This window comes from Ranitomeya variabilis, chromosome 2, assembly GCF_051348905.1.
Source record: "Ranitomeya variabilis isolate aRanVar5 chromosome 2, aRanVar5.hap1, whole genome shotgun sequence".
Lineage (NCBI taxonomy): Eukaryota > Metazoa > Chordata > Amphibia > Anura > Dendrobatidae > Ranitomeya > Ranitomeya variabilis.
Window position 1 is genome coordinate 853,658,726 of NC_135233.1, and position 22,165 is coordinate 853,680,890.

Consider the following 22,165-nt stretch of genomic DNA (forward strand, 5'->3'; position numbering starts at 1 on the left):
CGCGATGAAACCTAAATCTCCGAGCAATAATAAATACTCGGAGGTCACCCAAGCGTGCTCGGGAAAGCCTGAGCAATGAGTACACTCGCTCATCATCACTATTTACAACCTGTGGTTCCCCAGCTATGCAGGAACTCCAACAGAGAGTCACAGGTTTCTACTTCTCTTTTCAGCATTGCGATGCTGGACTATGTGACTACGGACAATTTGAAATAAATACACAAATGTAAAAGACATTTTAACCCATTCTTGGCTGAGCTTGTTTTCTGTTTTTTCCACCCCTTCTTTCAAGAGCCATCACTTTTTTTTCTTTCCACATAACCATTGTTTTTTAGCAGGACAAGTTATACTTGTGAATTATACCGCTCATTTTATCATGTAATGCAAGGAAAAAAAAATTGAAGTGCAGTGAAATTGCAAAAAAGTGCAATATCCACAATTTGTTTTTGTATTTTTATTTACCATGTTCACTATATGGTAAAACTGACTGCAATTTGATTCTGCTGGTCATTAAAACTACATCATGTTTAGTTTTTTTATTTAAGTAGTAAAAAAAATTTTGAATGTTGTAAAAAGAAAATTTGACTTGTGTTGCCATTTTTTGAGACCCATAATGTATCTAATTTTTGGGATATGGGGCTGATGAGAGGGCTTTTTTTTTGCACCCTGAGCCGCTGCTTTAAATTATGTAATTTTTGGGTAGATAAGATGTTTCTATTGCATCTTATTACATTTTATTGCAATGCTACGGTGGACAAAAATATGTAATTCTGGATTCTGGTATTTTTATTTGTTTTCTTATAACACTATTTACTGATCAGATTAACTTATTTAATATTTTGATAGATCTGACTTTTTTTAAATAAAGCGATACCAAATATGTCTATTTTTAATATGTTTTTAATTGCTTTATTTGTAATGGTTGTATAGGGGGTGTATTTTTTGTATTTTTTTCATTTTTCACTTTACTCGATAGTCCCCTTAGGGGACTTGAATATGCAATTTTCTGATCTCTTCTACTATCATGGTCGTGGTCTGATATGAATGCCACCTTACTGCTGGCTTTCACAAGAGAATTGTCATGATAAGCACAGGGGCCTTCAGCAGACCCTCGGCTGTTGTGGCAACCCATCAACCCATCAGCCATCATCTGCAGGAAAGATGTGGGCTCAGTGTGTGAGCCCTCATCAAAGTCAGGGACCTAACATATGATGTAACTGTATGTAATATGTCAGGAAGGGGTTAATTCACAGGTACCACTTGCAAGCTAGTCATATATTTACTTACTGGAATCAGAGATAAATGTAATACTTACGAGCTGTAGTTATTGTTGTGGTTGTAGAATAAGCCAATGCAGATGTAGTTGATATGGAAACAAAAGGAGTTGAAATGCTTGTATATTGTGTGCTTGTTGACATCATGGTCCATGATGTTATGGGCGTATATGATATTACAGTGGTATTCAGTGCATCCACAGATGTTAATTGTGTTGAGTATCCAGTGCTTACATCAGGCAAGGTGGCTGGTGATGATGATAGAGATGTTTCTGGCTTGAACGTACTGATATTTTGTGTAGTTGTAGATTCTATGGTGCTTAGTTTGGCTGTACTGGTAATATGTGAGGTGTTGATAGGCATCCCAGAAGTTGGACTTCCAGCTGTTTTTTCTTTAGTGGTTGTTGATGGGATAGTACTGCTGTTAACAATTTCGGCAGTAAGTTCTTTCTGAGATGTAGTCATTTCTGGTGTTGTGCTAGGTTTCACTGGATATGCAGTGTTTTTTTCAGTTGTGGATGATGATACAGATGCTCTCCTAGTTGTAGCATTATCAAATGTTGTTATACTTTCATCTGTAGTCACAACTAGAGGAACACTTGTACTGATACCAGGCGTTAATATATTTTCTTTTGAGGTCACTTCTAGAGGATCTCTTGTACTCATATCAGGCATTGAAGATATACTTTCTTCTGTAGTCACTACTGGAGCAGCACTTGTACTGATATCACGCACTGATATGTTTGCGTTTGTAGTCACCTCAGGAGGAGAACTTGCACTGATATCAAATGTTGATGTATTTTCATCTGCAGTCACTTCTGGAGGAACATTTGTACTGCTATCGGGTGTCGAAATACTTTCATCTGTAGTCACTTCTGGAGGAACACTTGTACTGTTATCAGGTGTCAATATACTTTTATCTGTAGTCACGCCTGGAGGAAAACTTGTACTGATATCAGGTGTCAATATACTTTCAACTGTAGTCACTTTTGTATAATCATTTGTACTGATACCAGGTGTTGATATACTTTCATCTGTACTCACTTCTGGAGGAACGCTTGTGCTGATAGGAGCTTTCGATATTCTTTCATCTGTAGTCACTTCTGGATCATCATTTGTAATGATGCCAGGTGTCGATATACTTTCATCTGTAGTCACTTCTGGAGGAACACTTATACTGATATCAGGTGTTGATATACTTTCACCTGTAGTCACTTTTGGAGGAGCACTTGTACTGATATCAGGTGTCGATAAACTTTCATCTGTAGTCACTTCTGGAGGAACACTTGTACTGATATCAGGTGTTAATATACTTTCATCTGCGGTCACTTTTGGAGGAGCACTTGTACTGATTTCAGCTGTTGATATACTTTCATCTGTAGTCACTTCTAGAGGAACACTTGTACTGATATCAGGTGTCGAAATACGTTCATCTGTAGTCACTTCTGGATCACTGCTTGTACTGATACCAGGTGTCGATATACTTTTATCAGTAGTCACTTCTGGAGGAACACTTGTGCTGATGTGAGGGGTTGATATACTTTCATCTGTAGTCACTTCTGGAGGAGCACTTGTACTGATATCAGGTGTTGATATACTTTCATCAGCAGTCACTTCTGGATCATCACTTGTACTGATATCAGGTGTCCATATACTTTCATCCGTAGTCACTTCTGGAGGAACACTTGTGCTGATGTGAGGGGTTGATATACTTTCATCTGTAGTCACATCTGGAGGAGCACTTGTACTGATATCAGCTGTTGATATATTTTCATCTGTAGTCACTTCTGGATCATCACTTGTATTGATATCAAGTGTCGATATACTTTTATCTGTAGTCACTTCTGGAGGAGCACTTGTACTGATATCAAGTGTCGATATACTTTTATCTGTAGTCACTTCTGGAGGAACACTTATGATATCAGCTGTTGCTATACTTTCATCTGTAGTCACTTCAGTATCATCACTTGTACTGATATCAGGTTTCGATATACTTTCATCTGTAGTCACTTCTGAAGGAACACTTGTACTGATATCAGGTGTCGATATACTTTCATCTGTAGTCACATCTTGAGGAACACTTGTACTGATATCAGGTGTCAATATACTTTCATCTGTAGTCACTTCTGGATCATCACTTGTACTGATATCTTGTGTCGATATACTTTTATCTGTAGTCACTTCTGGAGGAACACTTGTAATGATATCAGCTGTTGCTATACTTTCATCTGTTGTCACTTCAGGATCATCACTTGTACTGATATCAGGTGTCGATATACTTTTATCTGTAGTCACTTCTGGAGGAACACTTCTACTGATATCAGGTGTCGATATACTTTTATCTGTAGTCACTTCTGGAGGAACTCTTGAAATGATATTAGGTGTCGATATACTTTCATCTGTAGTCAGTTCTGGAGGAGCACTTGTACTGATATCAAGTGTCGATATACTTTTATCTGTGGTCACTTCTGGAAGAACACTTGTAATGATATCAGCTGTTGCTATACTTTCATCTGTAGTCACTTCTGGATCATCACTTGAACTGATATCAGGTGTCGATATACTTTCATCTGTAGTCACTTCTGGAGGAGCACTTGTACTGATATCAAGTGTCGATATACTTTCATCTGTAGTCATTTCTGGAGGAGCACTTGGACTAATATCAGGCGTCGATATACTTTTAGCTGTAGTCACTTCTGGAGGAACACTTGTAATGATATCAGGTGTCGATATATTTTCATCTGTAGTTACTTCTGAATCATCACTTGTACTGATATCAGGTGTCGATATACTTTCATCCGTAGTCACTTCTGGAGGAACACTTGTACTGATATCAGGTGTCGATATACTTTCATCCGTAGTCACTTCTGGAGGAACACTTGTACTGATTTCAAGTGTCGATATACTTTCATCTGTAGTCACGTCTGGAGGAGCACTTGTACTGATATCTTGTGTCGATATACTTTTATCTGTGGTCACTTCTGGAGGAACACTAGTAATTATATCAGCTGTTGCTATACTTTCATCTGTAGTCACTTCTGGAGGAGCACTTGTACTGATATCAGGTGTGGATATACTTTCATCTGTAGTCTCTTCTGGAAGAACACTTGTACTGATATCAGGTGTCGATATACTTTTATCTGTAGTCACATCTGGAGGAACACTTGTAATGATATCAGCGGTTGCTCTACTTTCATCTGTAGTCTCTTCTGGATCATCACTTGTACTGATATCAGGTGTCAGTATACTTTCATCTGTAGTCACTTTTGGATCATCACTTTTACTGATATCAGCTGTTGATATACTTTCATCTGTAGTCACTTCTGGAGGAACACTTGCACTGATATCAGGTGTCAATATACTTTCATCTGTAGTCACTTTTGGAGGAGCACTTGTACTGATATCAAGTGTCGATATACTTTTAACTGTGGTCACTTCTGTAGGAACACTTGCAATGATATCAGCTGTTGCTATACTTTCATCTGTAGTCACTTCTGGAGGAGCACTTGTACTGATATCAGGTGTCGATATACTTTCATCTGTAGTCACTTCTGGATCATCACTTGTACTGATATCAGGTGTCGATATACTTTCATCTGTAGTTACTTCTGGATCATCACTTGTACTGATATCTGGTGTCGATATACTTTCATCTGTAGTCACTTCTGGAGGAGCACTTGTACTGATATCAGGTGTCGATATGCTTTTATCTGTAGTCTCTTCTGGATCATCACTTGTACTGATATCAGGTGTCGATATACTTTCATCTGTAGTCACTTCTGGATCATCACTTGTACTGATATCAGGTGTTGATATACTTTCATCCCTAGTTACTTCTGGATCATCACTTGTACTGATATCTGGTGTCGATATACTTTCATCTGTAGTCACTTCTGGAGGAGCACTTGTACTGATATCAGGTGTCGATATACTTTTATCTGTAGTCTCTTCTGGATCATCACTTGTACTGATATCAGGTGTCGATATACTTTCATCTGTAGTCACTTCTGGAGGAGCACTTGTACTGATATCAAGTGTCGATATACTTTTATCTGTAGTCACTTCTGAAGGAACACTTGTAATGATATCAGCTGTTGCTATACTTTCATCTGTAGTCACTTCAGGATCATCACTTGTACTGATATCAGGTGTCGATATACTTTCATCTGTAGTCACTTCTGAAGGAACACTTCTACTGATATCAGGTGTCGATATACTTTTATCTGTAGTCACTTCTGGAGGAACTCTTGAAATGATATTAGGTGTCGATATACTTTCATCTGTAGTCAGTTCTGGAGGAGCACTTGTACTGATATCAAGTGTCGATATACTTTTATCTGTGGTCACTTCTGGAGGAACACTTGTAATGATATCAGCTGTTGCTATACTTTCATCTGTAGTCACTTCAGGATCATCACTAGTACTGATATCAGGTGTCGATATACTTTCATCTGTAGTCACTTCTGGAGGAACACTTGTACTGAAATCAGGTGTCGATATACTTTTATCTGTAGTCACTTCTGGAGGAACACTTGTACTGGTATCAGGTGTCGATATACTTTCATCTGTAGTCACATCTGGAGGAACACTTGTACTGATATCAGCTGTTGCTATACTTTCATCTGTAGTCACTTCTGGAGGAGCACTTGTACTGATATCAAGTGTCGATATACTTTCATCTGTAGTCATTTCTGGAGGAGCACTTGGACTAATATCAGGCGTCGATATACTTTTAGCTGTTGTTACTTCTGGAGGAACACTTGTAATGATATCAGGTGTCGATATATTTTCATCTGTAGTTACTTCTGAATTATCACTTGTACTGATATCAGGTGTCGATATACTTTCATCCGTAGTCACTTCTGGAGGAACACTTGTACTGATATCAGGTGTCGATATACTTTCATCTGTAGTCACTTCTGGAGGAACACTTGTACTGATTTCAGGTGTCGATATACGTTCATCTGTAGTCACATCTGGAGGAGCACTTGTACTGATATCTTGTGTCGATATACTTTTATCTGTGGTCACTTCTGGAGGAACACTAGTAATTATATCAGCTGTTGCTATACTTTCATCTGTAGTCACTTCTGGAGAAGCACTTGTACTGATATCAGGTGTGGATATACTTTCATCTGTAGTCTCTTCTGGAAGAACACTTGTACTGATATCAGGTGTCGATATACTTTTATCTGTAGTCACATCTGGAGGAGCACTTGTACTGATATCAGGTGTGGATATACTTTCATCTGTAGTCTCTTCTGGAAGAACACTTGTACTGATATCAGGTGTCGATATACTTTTATCTGTGGTCACTTCTGGAGGAACACTTGTAATGATATCAGCGGTTGCTCTACTTTCATCTGTAGTCTCTTCTGGATCATCACTTGTACTGATATCAGGTGTCAGTATACTTTCATCTGTAGTCACTTTTGGATCATCACTTTTACTGATATCAGCTGTTGATATACTTTCATCTGTAGTCACTTCTGGAGGAACACTTGCACTGATATCAGGTGTCAATATACTTTCATCTGTAGTCACTTTTGGAGGAGCACTTGTACTGATATCAAGTGTCGATATACTTTTAACTGTGGTCACTTCTGTAGGAACACTTGCAATGATATCAGCTGTTGCTATACTTTCATCTGTAGTCACTTCTGGAGCAGCACTTGTACTGATATCAGGTGTCGATATACTTTCATCTGTAGTCACTTCTGGATCATCACTTGTACTGATATCAGGTGTCGATATACTTTCATCTGTAGTTACTTCTGGATCATCACTTGTACTGATATCCGGTGTCGATATACTTTCATCTGTAGTCACTTCTGGATCATCACTTGTACTGATATCAGGTGTCGATATACTTTCATCTGTAGTCACTTCTGGATCATCACTTGTACTGATATCAGGTGTCGATATACTTTCATCCGTAGTTACTTCTGGATCATCACTTGCACTGATATCTGGTGTCGATATACTTTCATCTGTAGTCACTTCTGGAGGAGCACTTGTACTGATATCAGGTGTCGAAATACTTTTATCTGTAGTCTCTTCTGGATCATCACTTGTACTGATATCAGGTGTCGATATACTTTCATCTGTGGTCACTTCTGGAGGAGCACTTGTACTGATTTCAGGTGTCGATATACTTTCATCTGTAGTCACTTTTGGAGGAGCACTTGTACTGATATCAAGTGTCGATATACTTTTAACTGTGGTGACTTCTGTAGGAACACTTGCAATGATATCAGCTGTTGCTATACTTTCATCTGTAGTCACTTCTGGAGGAGCACTTGTACTGATATCAGGTGTCGATATACTTTCATCTGTAGTCACTTCTGGATCATCACTTGTACTGATATCAGGTGTCGATATACTTTCATCTGTAGTTACTTCTGGATCATCACTTGTACTGATATCCGGTGTCGATATACTTTCATCTGTAGTCACTTCTGGATCATCACTTGTACTGATATCTGGTGTCGATATATTTTCATCTGTAGTCACTTCTGGAGGAGCACTTGTACTGATATCAGGTGTCGATATACTTTTTTCTGTAGTCTCTTCTGGATCATCACTTGTACTGATATCAGGTGTCGATATACTTTCATCTGTAGTCACTTCAGGATCATCACTTGTACTGATATCACCTGTTGATATACTTTCATCTGTAGTCACTTCAGGATCATCACTTGTACTGATATCAGCTGTTGATATACTTTCATCTGTAGTCAGTTCTGGAGGAGCACTTGTACTGATATCAGGTGTCGATATACTTTCATATGTAGTCACTTCTGGAGAAGCACTTGTACTGATATCAGGTGTCGATATACTTTCATTTGTAGTCACTTCTGGAGGAGCACTTGTACTGATATCAGGTATTGATATACTTTCGTCTGCAGTCACTTCTGGAGGAGCACTTGTACTGATTTCAGGTGTCGATATACTTTCATCTGTAGTCACTTTTGGAGGAGCACTTGTACTGATATCAAGTGTCGATATACTTTTATCTGTAGTCACTTCTGTAGGAACACTTGCAATGATATCAGCTGTTGCTATACTTTCATCTGTAGTCACTTCTGGAGGAGCACTTGTACTGATATCAGGTGTCGATAAACTTTTATCTGTAGTCACTTCTGGAGGAGCACTTGTACTGATATCAGGTGTCGATATACTTTTATCTGTAGTCTCTTCTGGTTCATCACTTGTACTGATATCAGGTGTCGATAAACTTTTATCTATAGTCACTTCTGGAGGAGCACTTGTACTGATATCAGGTGTCGATATACTTTTATCTGTAGTCACTTCAGGATCATCACTTGTACTGATATCGCCTGTTGATATACTTTCATCTGTAGTCACTTCAGGATCATCACTTGTACTGATATCAGCTGTTGATATACTTTCATCTGTAGTCACTTCTGGAGGAACAGTTGTACTGATATCAGGTGTCGATATACTTTCATCTGTAGTCACTTCTGGAGGAACACTTGTACTGATATCAGGTGTCGATATATTTTCATCTGTAGTCACGTCTGGAGGAGCACTTGTACTGATATCAGGTGTCGATGTATTTTCATCTGTAGTCAATTCAGGATCATCACTTGTACTGATATCACCTGTTGATATACTTTCATCTGTAGTCACTTCAGGATCATCACTTGTACTGATATCAGGTGTCGATAAACTTTTATCTGTAGTCTCTTCTGGATCATCACTTGTACTGATATCAGGTGTCGATATACTTTCATCTGTAGTCACTTCAGGATCATCAATTGTACTGATATCAGCTGTTGATATAATTTTATCTGTAGTCACTTCAGGATCATCACTTGTACTGATATCAGCTGTTGATATACTTTCATCTGTAGTCACTTCTGGAGGAACACTTGCACTGATATCAGGTGTCGATATACTTTCATCTGTAGTCACTTCTGGAGGAACACTTGTACTGATATCAGGTGTCGATATATTTTCATCTGTAGTCACTTCTGGAATAGCACTTGTACTGATATCAGGTGTCGATATACTTTCATCTGTAGTCACTTCTGGAGGAACACTTGTACTGATATCAGCTGTTGCTATACTTTCATCTGTATTCACTTTTGGAGGAGCACTTGTACTGATATCAGGTGTCGATATACTTTCATCTGTAGTCACTTCTGGAGGAACACTTGTACTGATATCAGGTGTCGATATATTTTCATCTGTAGTCACTTCTGGAGGAGCACTTGTACTGATATCAGGTGTTGATGTACTTTCATCTGTAGTCACTTCTGGAGGAGCACTTGTACTGATATCAGGTGTTGATATACTTTCATCTGTAGTCACTTCTGGAGGAAAACTTGTACTGATATCAGGTGTTGATATACTTTCATCTGCAGTCACTCCTGGAGGAACACTTGTACTGATATCAGCTGTTGATACACCTTCTTCTGTAGCTACTTCTGTAGCATCAGTCATGAGACTAATAGTAATATCTGTGGTGTGATCAGATGTATTAACACCTGTTGGAAAATGATACAAAAAGAAATTACAAAAAGTTTTTCATAAAATTATCCTTACTAGGGTTGAGCGAAACAGGTCGGCCATTTTCAGAAGTCGCCGACTTTTGGCAAAGTCGGGTTTCATGAAACCCGACCCGACCCCTGTGTGGGGTCGGCCATGAGGTCGGCGATCTTCTGAATCTGGTATCGGAATTCCGATACCGAGTTCCGATATGTTTGCGATATCGGGAATCGGTATCGGAATCCATATTTAAGTGTAAAATAAAGAATCAAAATAAAAAATATTGATATACTCACCCTCGGACACACCCTGGTACTAACCGGCAGGCTTCCTTCCTAAGAATGAGCGCGTGAATGACCTGCGGTGACGTCGCGGCTTGTGATTGGTCGCGAGCGGTCACATGGACAAGCTGCGACATCATCTAAGGTCCTTCACGCGCTCATTCTTAGGAAGGAAGGCTGCCGGAAAGAAGCAGGGCGTGTCCGAGGGTGAGTATATACCTAATAGGAATATACTCACCCTCGGACGCGCCTTGCTTCTTTCCGGCAGCCTTCCTTCCTAAGAATGAGCACGTGAAGGACCTTAGATGACGTCGCGGCTTGTCCATGTGACTGCTCCCGACCAATCACAAGCCGCGATGTCACCGCAGGTCATTCACGTGCTCATTCTTAGGAAGGAAGCCTGCCGGTTAGTACCAGGGCGCGTCCGAGGGTGAGTATATCAATATTTTTTATTTTGATTCTTTATTTTACACATTAATATGGATCCCAGGGCCTGAAGGAGAGTTTCCTCTCCTTCAGACCCTGGGAACCATAGTATCCCATTGCACTGCATTGGGTTTCGTGTTTCGGCCGACCCCGACCCCGACTTTTTTATAGGATCGGCCGATTTCACTCGACCAGACTTTTGAGAAAGTCGGGTTTCGTGAAACCCGACCCGATCCTATAAAAATAAAAGTCGCTCAACCCTAATCCTTACAACTGCACAGATTATACAGTAATTACATATACTAACAACTTATACACTTCAAACTTATACAGTTCTAGCTAATCCTGTACTGTGGCAGGGTTGTGGTGTTTTCCACACACATAGCTCAAGTCATGATTAGTTCTTCAAGGTATCCTGTCATCAGGTTTTTGTATCATTAATTAAACACATCTGTGTTAGGCCACTATAATACACATTAAATTGATTCCTTATTTTATGTAATCGTTTCTTCCTTTCCAAAGTAATCCCTTATCCAAATGTTATGCAAATGAGGTGCAAGTGCATTAGGCTAAAAAAATAATATTTGAAACTAAAATAGATAAAATATTAACTAAAGTGGCAGTTGAACTGCAATGGTCTTTCAATGTGCTGATAGGTACACACAATCCGTCTTTTTTCCTGTCTCCATTTCACTTTATATTTACTAGCAGATGTAATCTTCATACAAAACAAGTTTTACTTTCAACTTTATTCTTATTACTAAAAACAACCCAGTCCTGAAATCATCTTTTTCCACCAGTCCAAACGCTTTGCATAAAGTAGCAGCAGATATACTTTACCACTACTAGCTTTAACTTCTACTCAAATGCAACCTGCTGCCACCTGCACATGTAAAAAGAACGACCTTCTTCCCATAAAGATCTGAAACTATCACCAGATGAATAGGGTCTATGCAGCACCTGTTGTTACAAATAGCACCTTCAATGGTGGGTTTTAGGTGAAGAAAGGGTTAACAGCTAGTGGAGATGTTGGGTAGGTGAGTGTCTTCAGTCAAACAAGGGGCTATTAGAGGCCTAGAATGTCAAAGTGTCTGTAGATGAAGTATAGTGAGTGTCAGACACCAAGCCATTCAGAGCCAAGGGACTTAGAAAAGTGGTAGAAACATTGATCCTGAGGAAGTGAGTACAGAAGAGCAGAAAGTTGGGAAGTTACCACCATGTGTAAACATTAGTGTAAAGACACTGACAATGATCCATGTGAGAACCTTCTAGCATTGTGCATGCTTTACGTTATGTTTGTTCCTCTTCAGAAACTTCAGGAAATGACTGTCTGTTTTTCACTTCAAAGGCCTCTCCTATTTCCTTGTCCACCACTTTTAGCACATTACATCACTGGCCGCTTTATGGGAGGAGTATAGATAGTGTAAGGGAAAGAACAGTCCCTGCATCATTTATATCACTGGTGTTTAGAGGTTCCAAACTACACTTGGCAAAAAAGGGAACCTTACATCAAATTTTGGCGTAGTGGGCAGAATGATGACCACTTCATGTTAGGAGAATAAACATGTGGGTGGGACATGTGGCTGAAAGAAGATGATGTCTTACAAAATGTGATCAAAGATTGCAAGTTATGCTCCATTGCAAAGGGAAACACCGACCCATCACCACTGATCCATTGCAACTAGTCGGTTCACTCTATGCTCTAGATGTGAGCCGGACCTATCTTTTAGAATCAAAGCCTATATAGCTTCATTCTGATGCTCCATAGGTTTACATTGTAAAAGTCACCCAGAGAGTCTGCAGAGCAGTGACATCACTCAGAAGTGGAGCAGGACCGAGATGGAACCAGGGGAGAGAAGTGGTAGATGAGTATAATAATACATTAACACTATATTACATGCACAAACACACACGCTTAATACGAAAAATATATACATTGGGCTGCTTCTTTGAGTTCATAATAGCATTTGGCTTGTCAGGGTTTCCATGGGGCCTCTCTGTATTATCCATGGCAAGATTTATGCAATCTGCATCACTTTTCTTGCCATCAATAAAAATTTTCCAGTTCCTTGCTATTAACCATTTTGCAGCTTTCAAAAAGGAAAGAAGTAACCTAGCAGATTTTTATCCTAATTGGAAATGGAGAGATTTTAGTAGGAAATATAAAGGATTCAATAATATCCATATTTCTTTTACTATTGAAATAAGATTCTGGACTTATATCCAGTAAGGTTAGATTAAAGCTCAAGACCAAAAGATGTAAGTTGTGTTAGTCCCTGTCTCCCAACACTTTCTCACTGATAGAAGTATACTCACACATTAAAGGGCATCTGTCAATAAGATCAACCCTCCTAAGTTGTCTATATGGGCGTGTAGGTAATAGAAAGCCAGAATGGTGGCTCAGTGGTTAGCACAGCAGCCTTGCAGTACTGGTGTCCTGAGTTCAAATCCCAGCAAGGACAACATCTGTAAGGGGTTTGTACATTCTTCCTGTGCTTGTGTGTGGTCTTTCCATACTCCAAAGCTCATACTGAAAGGGAATTTAGATTGTGAGCCACACTGGGGACAGAAATGACAATGTATATAAAGCGCTGCAGAATAAGATAGTGCTGTATAAGCAAAGCATAATAATCTATTTGGTTTCCGTGATAGTCTTGAATATATCAGAGTAGATTACCCTCTTTATCCTTCTTCCCCCTTTTATTTTCCTTTTTCTTTGTGTCGTCTTGCAATTTTTAACCCCTTACTGACGTTGGACGGGATAGTACGTCCAACGTCAGGTCCCCTGCTTTGATGCAGGGCTCCGCGGTGAGCCCGCATCAAAGCCGGGACATGTCAGCTGTTTTGACTAGTTAAACTAGTTAAATGCCGCTGTCAAACGCAGACAGCGGCATTTAACTACCGCATCCGGCCGTGCGGCCGGAAATGACGGCATCGCCGACCCCCGTCACATGATCGGAGGTCGGCGATGCTTCTGAATGGTAACCATAGAGGTCCTTGAGACCTCTATGGTTACTGATGCCGGCGTGCTGTGAGCGCCACCCTGTGGTCGGCGCTCACAGCACACCTGCATTTCTGCAACATAACAGCGATCTGATGATCGCTGTTATGTAGCGGAGGCGATCGAGTTGTGCCTGCTTCTAGCCTCCCATGGAGGCTATAGAAGCATGGCAAAAGTGAAAAAAAAAAGTTTTAAAAAATGTGAAAAAAATACAAAAAACATAAAAGTTTAAATCACCCCCCTTTCGCCCCAATCAAAATAAATCAATAAAAAAAAAATCAAATCTACACATATTTGGTATCGCCGCGTTCAGAATCGCCCGATCTATCAATAAAAAAAAAGCATTAACCTGATCGCTAAACGGCGTAACGAGAAAAAAAATCGAAACGCCAGAATTACGTTTTTTTGGTCGCCGCGATTTGAATTAAAATGCAATAATGGGCGATCAAAAGAACGCATCTGCACCGAATTGGTATCATTAAAAACGCCGCTCGGCACACAAAAAATAAGCCCTCAACCGACCCCAGATCATGAAAAATGGAGAACGCTATGAGTATCGGAAAATGGCGCAATTTTTTTAAAAAATTTTTTAAGCAAAGTTGGAATTTTTTTTCACCACTTAGGTAAAAAATAAACTAGTAATGTTAGGTGTCTATGAACTCCTACTGACCTGGAGAATCATAATGGCAGGTCAGTTTTAGCATTTAGTGAACTTAGCAAAATAGCCAAGCAAAAAACAAGTGTGGGATTGCACTTTTTTTGCAATTTCACAGCACTTGGAATTTTTTTCCTGTTTTCTAGTACACGACATGGTAAAATCAATGATGTCGTTCAAAAGTACAACTCGTCCCGCAAAAAATAAGCCCTCACATGGCCAAATTGACGGAAAAATAAAAAAGTTATGGCTCTGGGAAGGTGGGGAGCGAAAAACGAAAACGAAAAAACGGAAAAAGCTCCGGGGGTTAAGGGGTTAATTTGACTATTTTATCAATTCTGTTTGTTTTCTTTATTTTTTAAATTATATTCTATTACTATAAACTTATAAAACCTTATCAGCTGATTTTAATCATATATGTAAGGATACTGCAATGATCCATCAATGTTTTATCCTTGTATTTGTGAAAAATTACACTAAAAACACAGTTGATTTAAAAATACAAAAAAAAACTGAAAATCCAACAAGACCTAGCTTTAAAGTGTATGGGGACAAATAAGATTAATTGGTCCCTATTTCAATTTTAATCCATTATATGGTAGCTTTTATTAATGGTAGCCATGATTTCAATATGAACTGAGCCAGATCTCTAATTTCTTTTGACTATAGTCAGCCCCATACCGATACTGCCAATAGCTTTTTTTTTCCGATTTCATTTTCCTCCCCTTTTTCCCAGAGTAATAACTTGTTTATTATTTTGTACACAGATATTTTAGGGCTTGTTGTTTTTTTTCTCAATAATAATGATTTTTATTGAAAGTTTGAAGTGCATTACAAAGATTGCACAATACAAAATATCATAATTTATTATGTAAACAAGTATTGAAAAAGAAGAAAAATTGTAGGGGAGACAAACACATGGTAAGGTGATGGTGGTGGGAAGGAGTTTCTTCTGGAATGTATTATTTCACGAAGAGTGAGGGATGTAAGAAGCTTTTAAACATAGTGGAGGTGCTGCAAATGGGGTATGCTCCTCCCAGGGTAGCCAAACTTTTTCAAATCCATGAACTTTGTCTGTGAGAATGGCTGATAGCTAGTGTTGAGCATTCCGATACTGCAAATATCGGGTATCGGCCGATATTTGCTGTATCGGAATTCCGATACCGAGTTCCGATATTTTTGCGATATCGGAAATCGGAATCAGAAGTGTGCGGTGCGTATGGTTCCCAGGGTCTGGAGGAGAGGAGACTCTCCTTCAGGCCCTGGGATCCATATTCATGTAAAAAATAAATAATAAAAATAAAAAATATTGATATACTCACCCCTCCGGCGGACCCTGGCTCTTAGCGGTGCCTCCGTTCCTAAGAATGCAGGGAGTGAAGGACCTTCGATGACGTCGCGGCTTGTGATTGGTCGCGTGAGCGGTCACATGAGCGGTCACGCGACCAATCACAAGCCGCGATATCATCGAAGGTCCTTCACTCTGCATTCTTAGGAACAGAGGCAGATGCTTGGACCGGTGAGAACCGGGGCCGTCGGAGGGGTGAGTATATCAATATTTTTTATTTTTATTCTTTATTTTATACATGAATATGGATCCCAGGGCCTGAAGGAGAGTTCCTTGCAAGGCCACCAGTTTCTTTTGCCCCCTTAGAAGCATCCTCCTCCTATAAATAGTCATCCCCATCATCCCCCTCCTCCTCTTTATCCACCACCTCGTCCAGGAGAGTTCCCTGAGCAGACAATGGCTGACTGCCATCAAGGCTTCCCTCCTCCTCGGCTGCAGACACCTGCTCCTTAATGTGCATCAAACTTTGCATTAGCAGACGCATTAGGGGGATGCTCATGCTTATGATGGCGTCATCTGCACTTACCAGCCATGTGCATTCCTCAAAACACTGAAGGACTTGACAGAGGTCTTGTAGCTTCGACCACTGCACACCTGACAACTCCATGTCTGCCATCCAACTGCCTGCCCGTGTATGTGTATCCTCACACAAATACATTACAACACGCCTCTGTTCGCACAGCCTCTGAAGCATGTGCAGTGTGGAGTTCCACCTTGTTGCAACGTCAATTATTAGGCGGTGCTGGGGAAGATTCAGCGATCGCTGATGGTTCAGCATACGGCTGGAGTGTACGGGTGACTGGCGGATGTGCGAGAAAAGTCTTTGCACCTTCAGGAGCAGGGCTGGTAACCCCAGAAAATTTTTCAGGAAGCACTGCACCACTATGTTCAAGGTATGAGCCAGGCAAGGTATGTGTTTCAGTTATGAAAGGGCTATGGCAGCTATAAAATTCCTTTTGTTATCACTGACAACCTTGCTTGCCTCAAGATATACACTGCACAGCCATGACTGAGTTTCTTGCTGCAAGAACTCGGCCAGAACTTCCGCGGTGTGTCTGTTGTCGCCCAAACACTTCATTTCCAACACATCCTGCTGACTCTTACCACTAGCTGTTCCATAATGGGACACCTCGTGTGCAACACTGGCAGCTGCGGATGTAGTGGTTGTGCGACTGCGCTCTGTGGACGAGCTTTCGCTTCTGCTGGAGGAGGAGGAGGGGTGGCAAACACGTAGAGCCAACTGTTTCCTAGACCATGGGCTAGGCAGAACTGTCCCACTATGGCTGTCCCCTGTGGACCCTGAATCCATCACATTAACCCAGTGTGCCGTGATGGACGCATAACGTCCCTGGCCATGCCTACTGGTCCATGCATCTGTTGTGAGGTGCACCTTTCTACTGACTGATTGCCTCAGTGCATGGACAATGTGGTCTTTGACATGCTGGTGGAGGGCTGGGATGGCTTTTCTCACAAAGAAGTGTCGACTGGGTAGGTCATAGCGTGGTACTGCGTAGGCTATCAGGGCTTTAAAAGCTTCGCTTTCAAGCAACCGGTAGGGCATCATCTCTAACGAGATTAGTATAGCAATGTGGGCATAGCAATGTGGGCGTTCAAACCTTGTGTACACGGATGAGAGGATGAGTACTTTCTTTTCCTAACGAGAGTCTCTTGTAGGGTGAGCTGGACTGGAGAGCTGGTGGAACTAGCGGTGGTGGTGGACATGGCGGATTGAGAGAGGGTTGGTGAGGCTATTCTTGATGTTGACCTACATACAGTGTTTCCTACCAAAAACCTTGTGATTCCCTGACTGCTTTAGCCTTGCGACGATACCTCCCTCCACATTTGCTGCTGGTGGTGTCCTAACTGGTGGGCTTACAGTGAGGGAAGCAATGTAGCGTTGCTGACTACCTTCATTCTGAGCAGGTGCACCAACGGTACGGGAAGTTTGGTAGTTAGTCCAGGCTTGCAAGTGCATGCTGGTTAAATGTCTACGCATGCATGTAGTATTTAAATTTAGTGGATTCTTCCCTCTACTAAAGGTCTTTGAGCATTTCTTACAGATAACTTTGCACTGATCATTCGGATCTTGGTTAAAAATTGCCACGCTCCACTCTTCCTACTATGCAATACCTTTTCAGGCATTGCATGCTGTGCTACTTTCACCGGATGGCCACGCTGTCCTAAAACTGTTTTTTTGGTTGACAAACGTTTTTGGCCTGAGACGGGCCTGCCAGATGAAAGCTGTTGTGATGTTGATGGCTGCTGCGGATCATCCTCCTCCGCTTCTGAGTTACTGTCAGCGGCACCCTCTTCCCCCAATGGCTGCCAATCTGGGTCAACAACTGGGTCATCTATCACCTCCTCTTCAATGTCATATGCACCTTTCTCTGTGTCACCGTGTAAGGTGTTATAGCGTTCGGGATGGGGCACCATAGTCTCATCAGGGTCAGTTTCTGGCTCAGTACACTGCGAGGGCAATGTAGTGATCTGAGTCAATGGAACAGCATAATAATCTAGCTGTGGCTGTGCATCAGTGCACTCCATGTCCGATTCATCTTGTAATGGGCTGTTAACAATTTCCCTTTCTAACCCAGGCACAGTATGTGTAAAGAGCTCCATGGAGTAACCTGTAGTGTCGCCTGACGCATCCTTCACTTTTGCTTTGGGTGAAGGACACAAGGAAGCAACTTGTTCCTGACCGGGAGCATCCACTGACGACTCGCTGCTTTTATATTTGAAACTTTCTGAAGAGGAGGCGAAAGAGCTAGAGGCTGAGTCAGCAAAGAAAGCCAAAACGTTTTCCTGCTGCTCCGGCTTTAAGAGCGGTTTTCCTACTCCCAGAAAATGACGCTGGCTCAACAACTCAAGCCTTAGGTGCTATTTTGCTTTTCCCACTACCACCAGATGCTCCACCACCACCACCACCACCATCATTACCAGCTGCCAATGACCGCCCATGGCCTCTTCCACCAGACTTCCTCATTTTTGGGAAAATGTAACCAAAATAAAAACCGTTATATGGTACCGTAAAACAAGGTAGAAGGTGTATCTAAACTTTTTGAGAATTTAAATCTCCTTTTTTGGGGGTGAGACTGCACCCAAACTCGGGCCCAGTGTATTACACTACACAATGTAAGTGGCAGAACGTGGCTGGCAGATATACGACAAACAGAACTGACATAGATCCACTTAGTGGCAAATTAAATCTCCCTTTTTTGGGGGTGAGACTGCACCCAAACTCAGGCCCAGTGTATTACACTACACAATGTAAGTGGCAGAACGTGGCTGGCAGATATACGGCAAACAGAACTGATGTAGATCCACTTAGTGGCAATTTAAATCTCCCTTTTTTTTTTTAACACAGAACCCAAACTCAGGCCCAGTGTATTTTACAACGCATTGTGAGTGGCAGCAAGTGGCTGGCTGATACACCACAAACTAAGAGGACTGAGGTATATCCACTTTGTGAGAATTTCAATCTCACTTTTTTGGGGGGAGACTGAACCCAAACTCAGGCCCACTGTATTTTACAACACAAACTAACAGGACTGACATATATCCACTTTGTGAGAATTTGAATCTCCCTTTTTTTGGGGGGGAGACAGCACCACAACTCAGGCCCAGTGTGTAACACAACACAATGTAAGTGGCAGCAAGTGGCTGGAAGATATCTGAAAAAATCCAAGGACTGTAGTACAATTTCATTCTCCCTACAATGATCTCAGGACAAGTATGGCAGCAACAAAAAGGACTGCTGCACACAAAAGTGTGGACAAATACACAAGATAACTGCAGAAAGGAGCAACAAGATTTTTGCTTTTAAAAAAGCAGTTGGTTTGCACAGCAGCGGTGCAAACAGCAATGCAGCTATCAGGGAGCCTTGTAAGGCAGCCTAATAAGCTACAGAGCTGATGCACAAAGATATAGCCTCCACTGTCCCTGCAAAAAAAAGGTGGTGTTGGACAGTGAAAATCGCTACATCACAAGCGGTTTGGGGGTTAATCTTCCCTCCCTAACTATATCCCTGCTTCTGACAAAGCTGCAGCAACCTCTCCCTATGCTGAGATCAGCAGAAGTAAGATGGCAGTCGGCGTGCACACCCCTTTATAGCCCCTGTGATGCCGCAGAAAGCAAGCCAATCACTGTCATGCCCTTCTCTAAGATGGTGGGGACCGAGACCTATGTCATCACGCTGCCCACACTCTGCGTCCTCCTTCATTGGCTGAAAAATGGCGATGAAAGCGCCATGCGAAACGCGACTTTGGCGCGAAGATCGCCGACTGCATGGCCGATCCCACACTGGGATCGGGTCGGGTTTCACAAAACCTGACTTTGCCGAAAGTCGGCGATTTTTTAATTTGTCCGATCCGTTTCGCTCAACCCTAGTTGGGACTGAAACTGTGAGTACCCGAAATTATCATAGTAATTTGGGGAGCAATGTCATTTTGCAGTTTTCCCCACATTTGGAGAAGTATACAAAGCTTTGGTAACATTTGGGGGTAATTAGCAGAGTAAACAGAAACTAGATTGGCAGTCAGTTTCACAAGTAGGTAATACAAATGATTTGTAAACCGCTGGAAGGAAAAGTCTCCCTTAAGCTGTGAGACTGTAGTGGTTGGAAGGGAGACATTCATAGCCTCAGATTTCGACTACTTGAACTTGAAGCTTGAAATTTGCTTGAAATTTTGCAGGGATTTAAGTGGGAGGCAGTGACATTTGAGGGAGGTAAGAAGAAGCATTATATGATTTGCAAACATAAAAAGCATGTGGGGGATCGATGTGATTTCTATACCTTCAATGTGTGGGTTGTGGAGAAGGCTAATATCTAGGGGTTGAGTAGCTAGTAAGAAAAGTAGCAGGGACAGGGGCAGCCTTGACATGTGCCTCTTTTGACAGGGAGAGAGAGTGAGAAGTCATTAAAGCGAACTTGTGCTGAGGGTTGGCTATATAGGGCATAAATCTATGAAAGGAATTGATCAGGGAAGTTCCATCTCCGTAATACCACAAATAAGTATTCTCAAGAGACTGAATTGAAGGCTTTTTTATATCTAGTGATAAAAGTATACCTGCCAGGTTGCAATGATTACAGTGGTGTAGCAGATGGGAGACCCATTGTATATTATCGGACGCTTGTCTGTTAAGTACAAAGCAAACCTGATCTTTATGTATTAGAGATCTAAACCCAGAGTTTAGCTAAGATTTTAGCAAAAAGTTTGAGGTCAATGTTGATCAAAGATATGGGTCTGTAAATTGACCACAATGCATGGTCCGAGTTTGGCTCGAATATCATAGATATAGTTGCTGTTAGAGCGGTTTCGGTTTAGTTCCTGGTTTTGGTCTATCTCTCAGAGAATTAAAGTAGTTAGTGAGATGGACGATGAGAGTACTTTTGTAATAGGGTGCTGTGAACCATCAAAGCTTTTTTTTAAATTTAGTTTTAGTTGGTGGATAGCCATTGCTATTTCAGTTGAGGAAATAGCTTGCTTTATGAGAATAATCCGGGAGTGAAATGGAGTTGAGGAAGGCTTCAATCAAGCATGAGTTGTTAGGGGATGGGCCGTTATAAAGTTATTTGAGGTGTTACTGAAATCAGCGGGTAATCAGTTGCGAGTTAGACTCTATAGGAGACTCTTGAGTAACTGTATCGGCAGGAGGGGGACAGCATGGGAATTAGCATTTTAGATGTCAAGCAAAGTTGTACTTGCTTTTATTGCTAAGTCCATAGAAAAGATGCTGGGACCAGAGTAAGGCACGATCCGCATTCTCTGAAAGGCAAAGGTCTAATTCGGTGCATACATGTGAGAGGTCAAGATATGACCAGAGGTCAAGATATGTTGATGTGTTGGGATTGTGCTTCTTCTGGGATTTTAAGACTGTCAAGGTCAACTGTTCTAGAAAGTATTTATTTTTTCTTGCATGCAGCTCTTTGAATGCTGAAGGCATCAAAGAGAAATTGGTGAAACGGCTGACTGTTGATTCAAAGAGAAATAATCATCAAGGTGATTACTTAGTCATTGGGAGATTTCTGGGTAGGAAAGCAGGAAATCATTTACAGTCCAGTTGAATTACTGTGGGTGTGGGAGTAGGGAGGAATAGGTCAACTGAATTAGAGAGTGGTCAGGCTAGGGAGTAGTGAGGATAGAGATATTTGTTATGTTGTGTAATAGAGCTGGATGGGCAAATATGTGGTCTGTTATGGTGAAAACTAGAGGCATGGGAAAAATTAGGTGTAGTTTTTGGTTGTTGGGTGTAGTTCCCTCCACAAATTTACGCAGTGGAGGAGAGAAAGATGTTTACTGTAAGAGAATGAATCTAGTGAAAGCGGAGATGATGAAAAAATTGACAGTTGGGCGTCAGTAGACCTATAAAGCTTGGGATTTAGTATGCAATTTGAGTCGCCACATAGTAGCATGGTGCTTTGGGCATGTTCTTTTAATAGGTTGAGTAGGAGGGAAAGAAAAGTGGAATAGTGGGTGTTTGGGGTATAGTAAGAGATAAAAGTTACCTGTTCATCTGAGATAGTGCCTATTATCATCCTCTCAAATGGGAGGAAGAATTGAGCTTTAGATGGGGTACATTTAAACAGGTTGTGACAGGGAGGTAATGAAGAATACAGAAGGTGGACGGGGTGTGGTGAGTAATGGAAATGACTGAGTACAATGTGCT

At 41.2% G+C, this 22,165-nt stretch overlaps 1 protein-coding gene across 1 annotated transcript in view; it reads right to left on the reverse strand.

The window, feature by feature from the left end:
* LOC143803980 (uncharacterized) overlaps positions 1-3,238 on the reverse strand; it is a 245,981-nt gene extending 242,743 nt beyond the window's left edge. Inside the window, exons 1-3 of the mRNA XM_077281732.1 lie at positions 3,228-3,238; positions 2,852-3,135; positions 1,316-2,434 (exon numbers count right to left, since the gene is read on the reverse strand). Coding sequence (XP_077137847.1) covers positions 1,316-2,434; positions 2,852-3,135; positions 3,228-3,238 — 1,414 coding nt within the window. The remainder of the gene's footprint in view (positions 1-1,315; positions 2,435-2,851; positions 3,136-3,227) is intronic.
* Between the last annotated feature and the right edge of the window lie 18,927 nt (positions 3,239-22,165).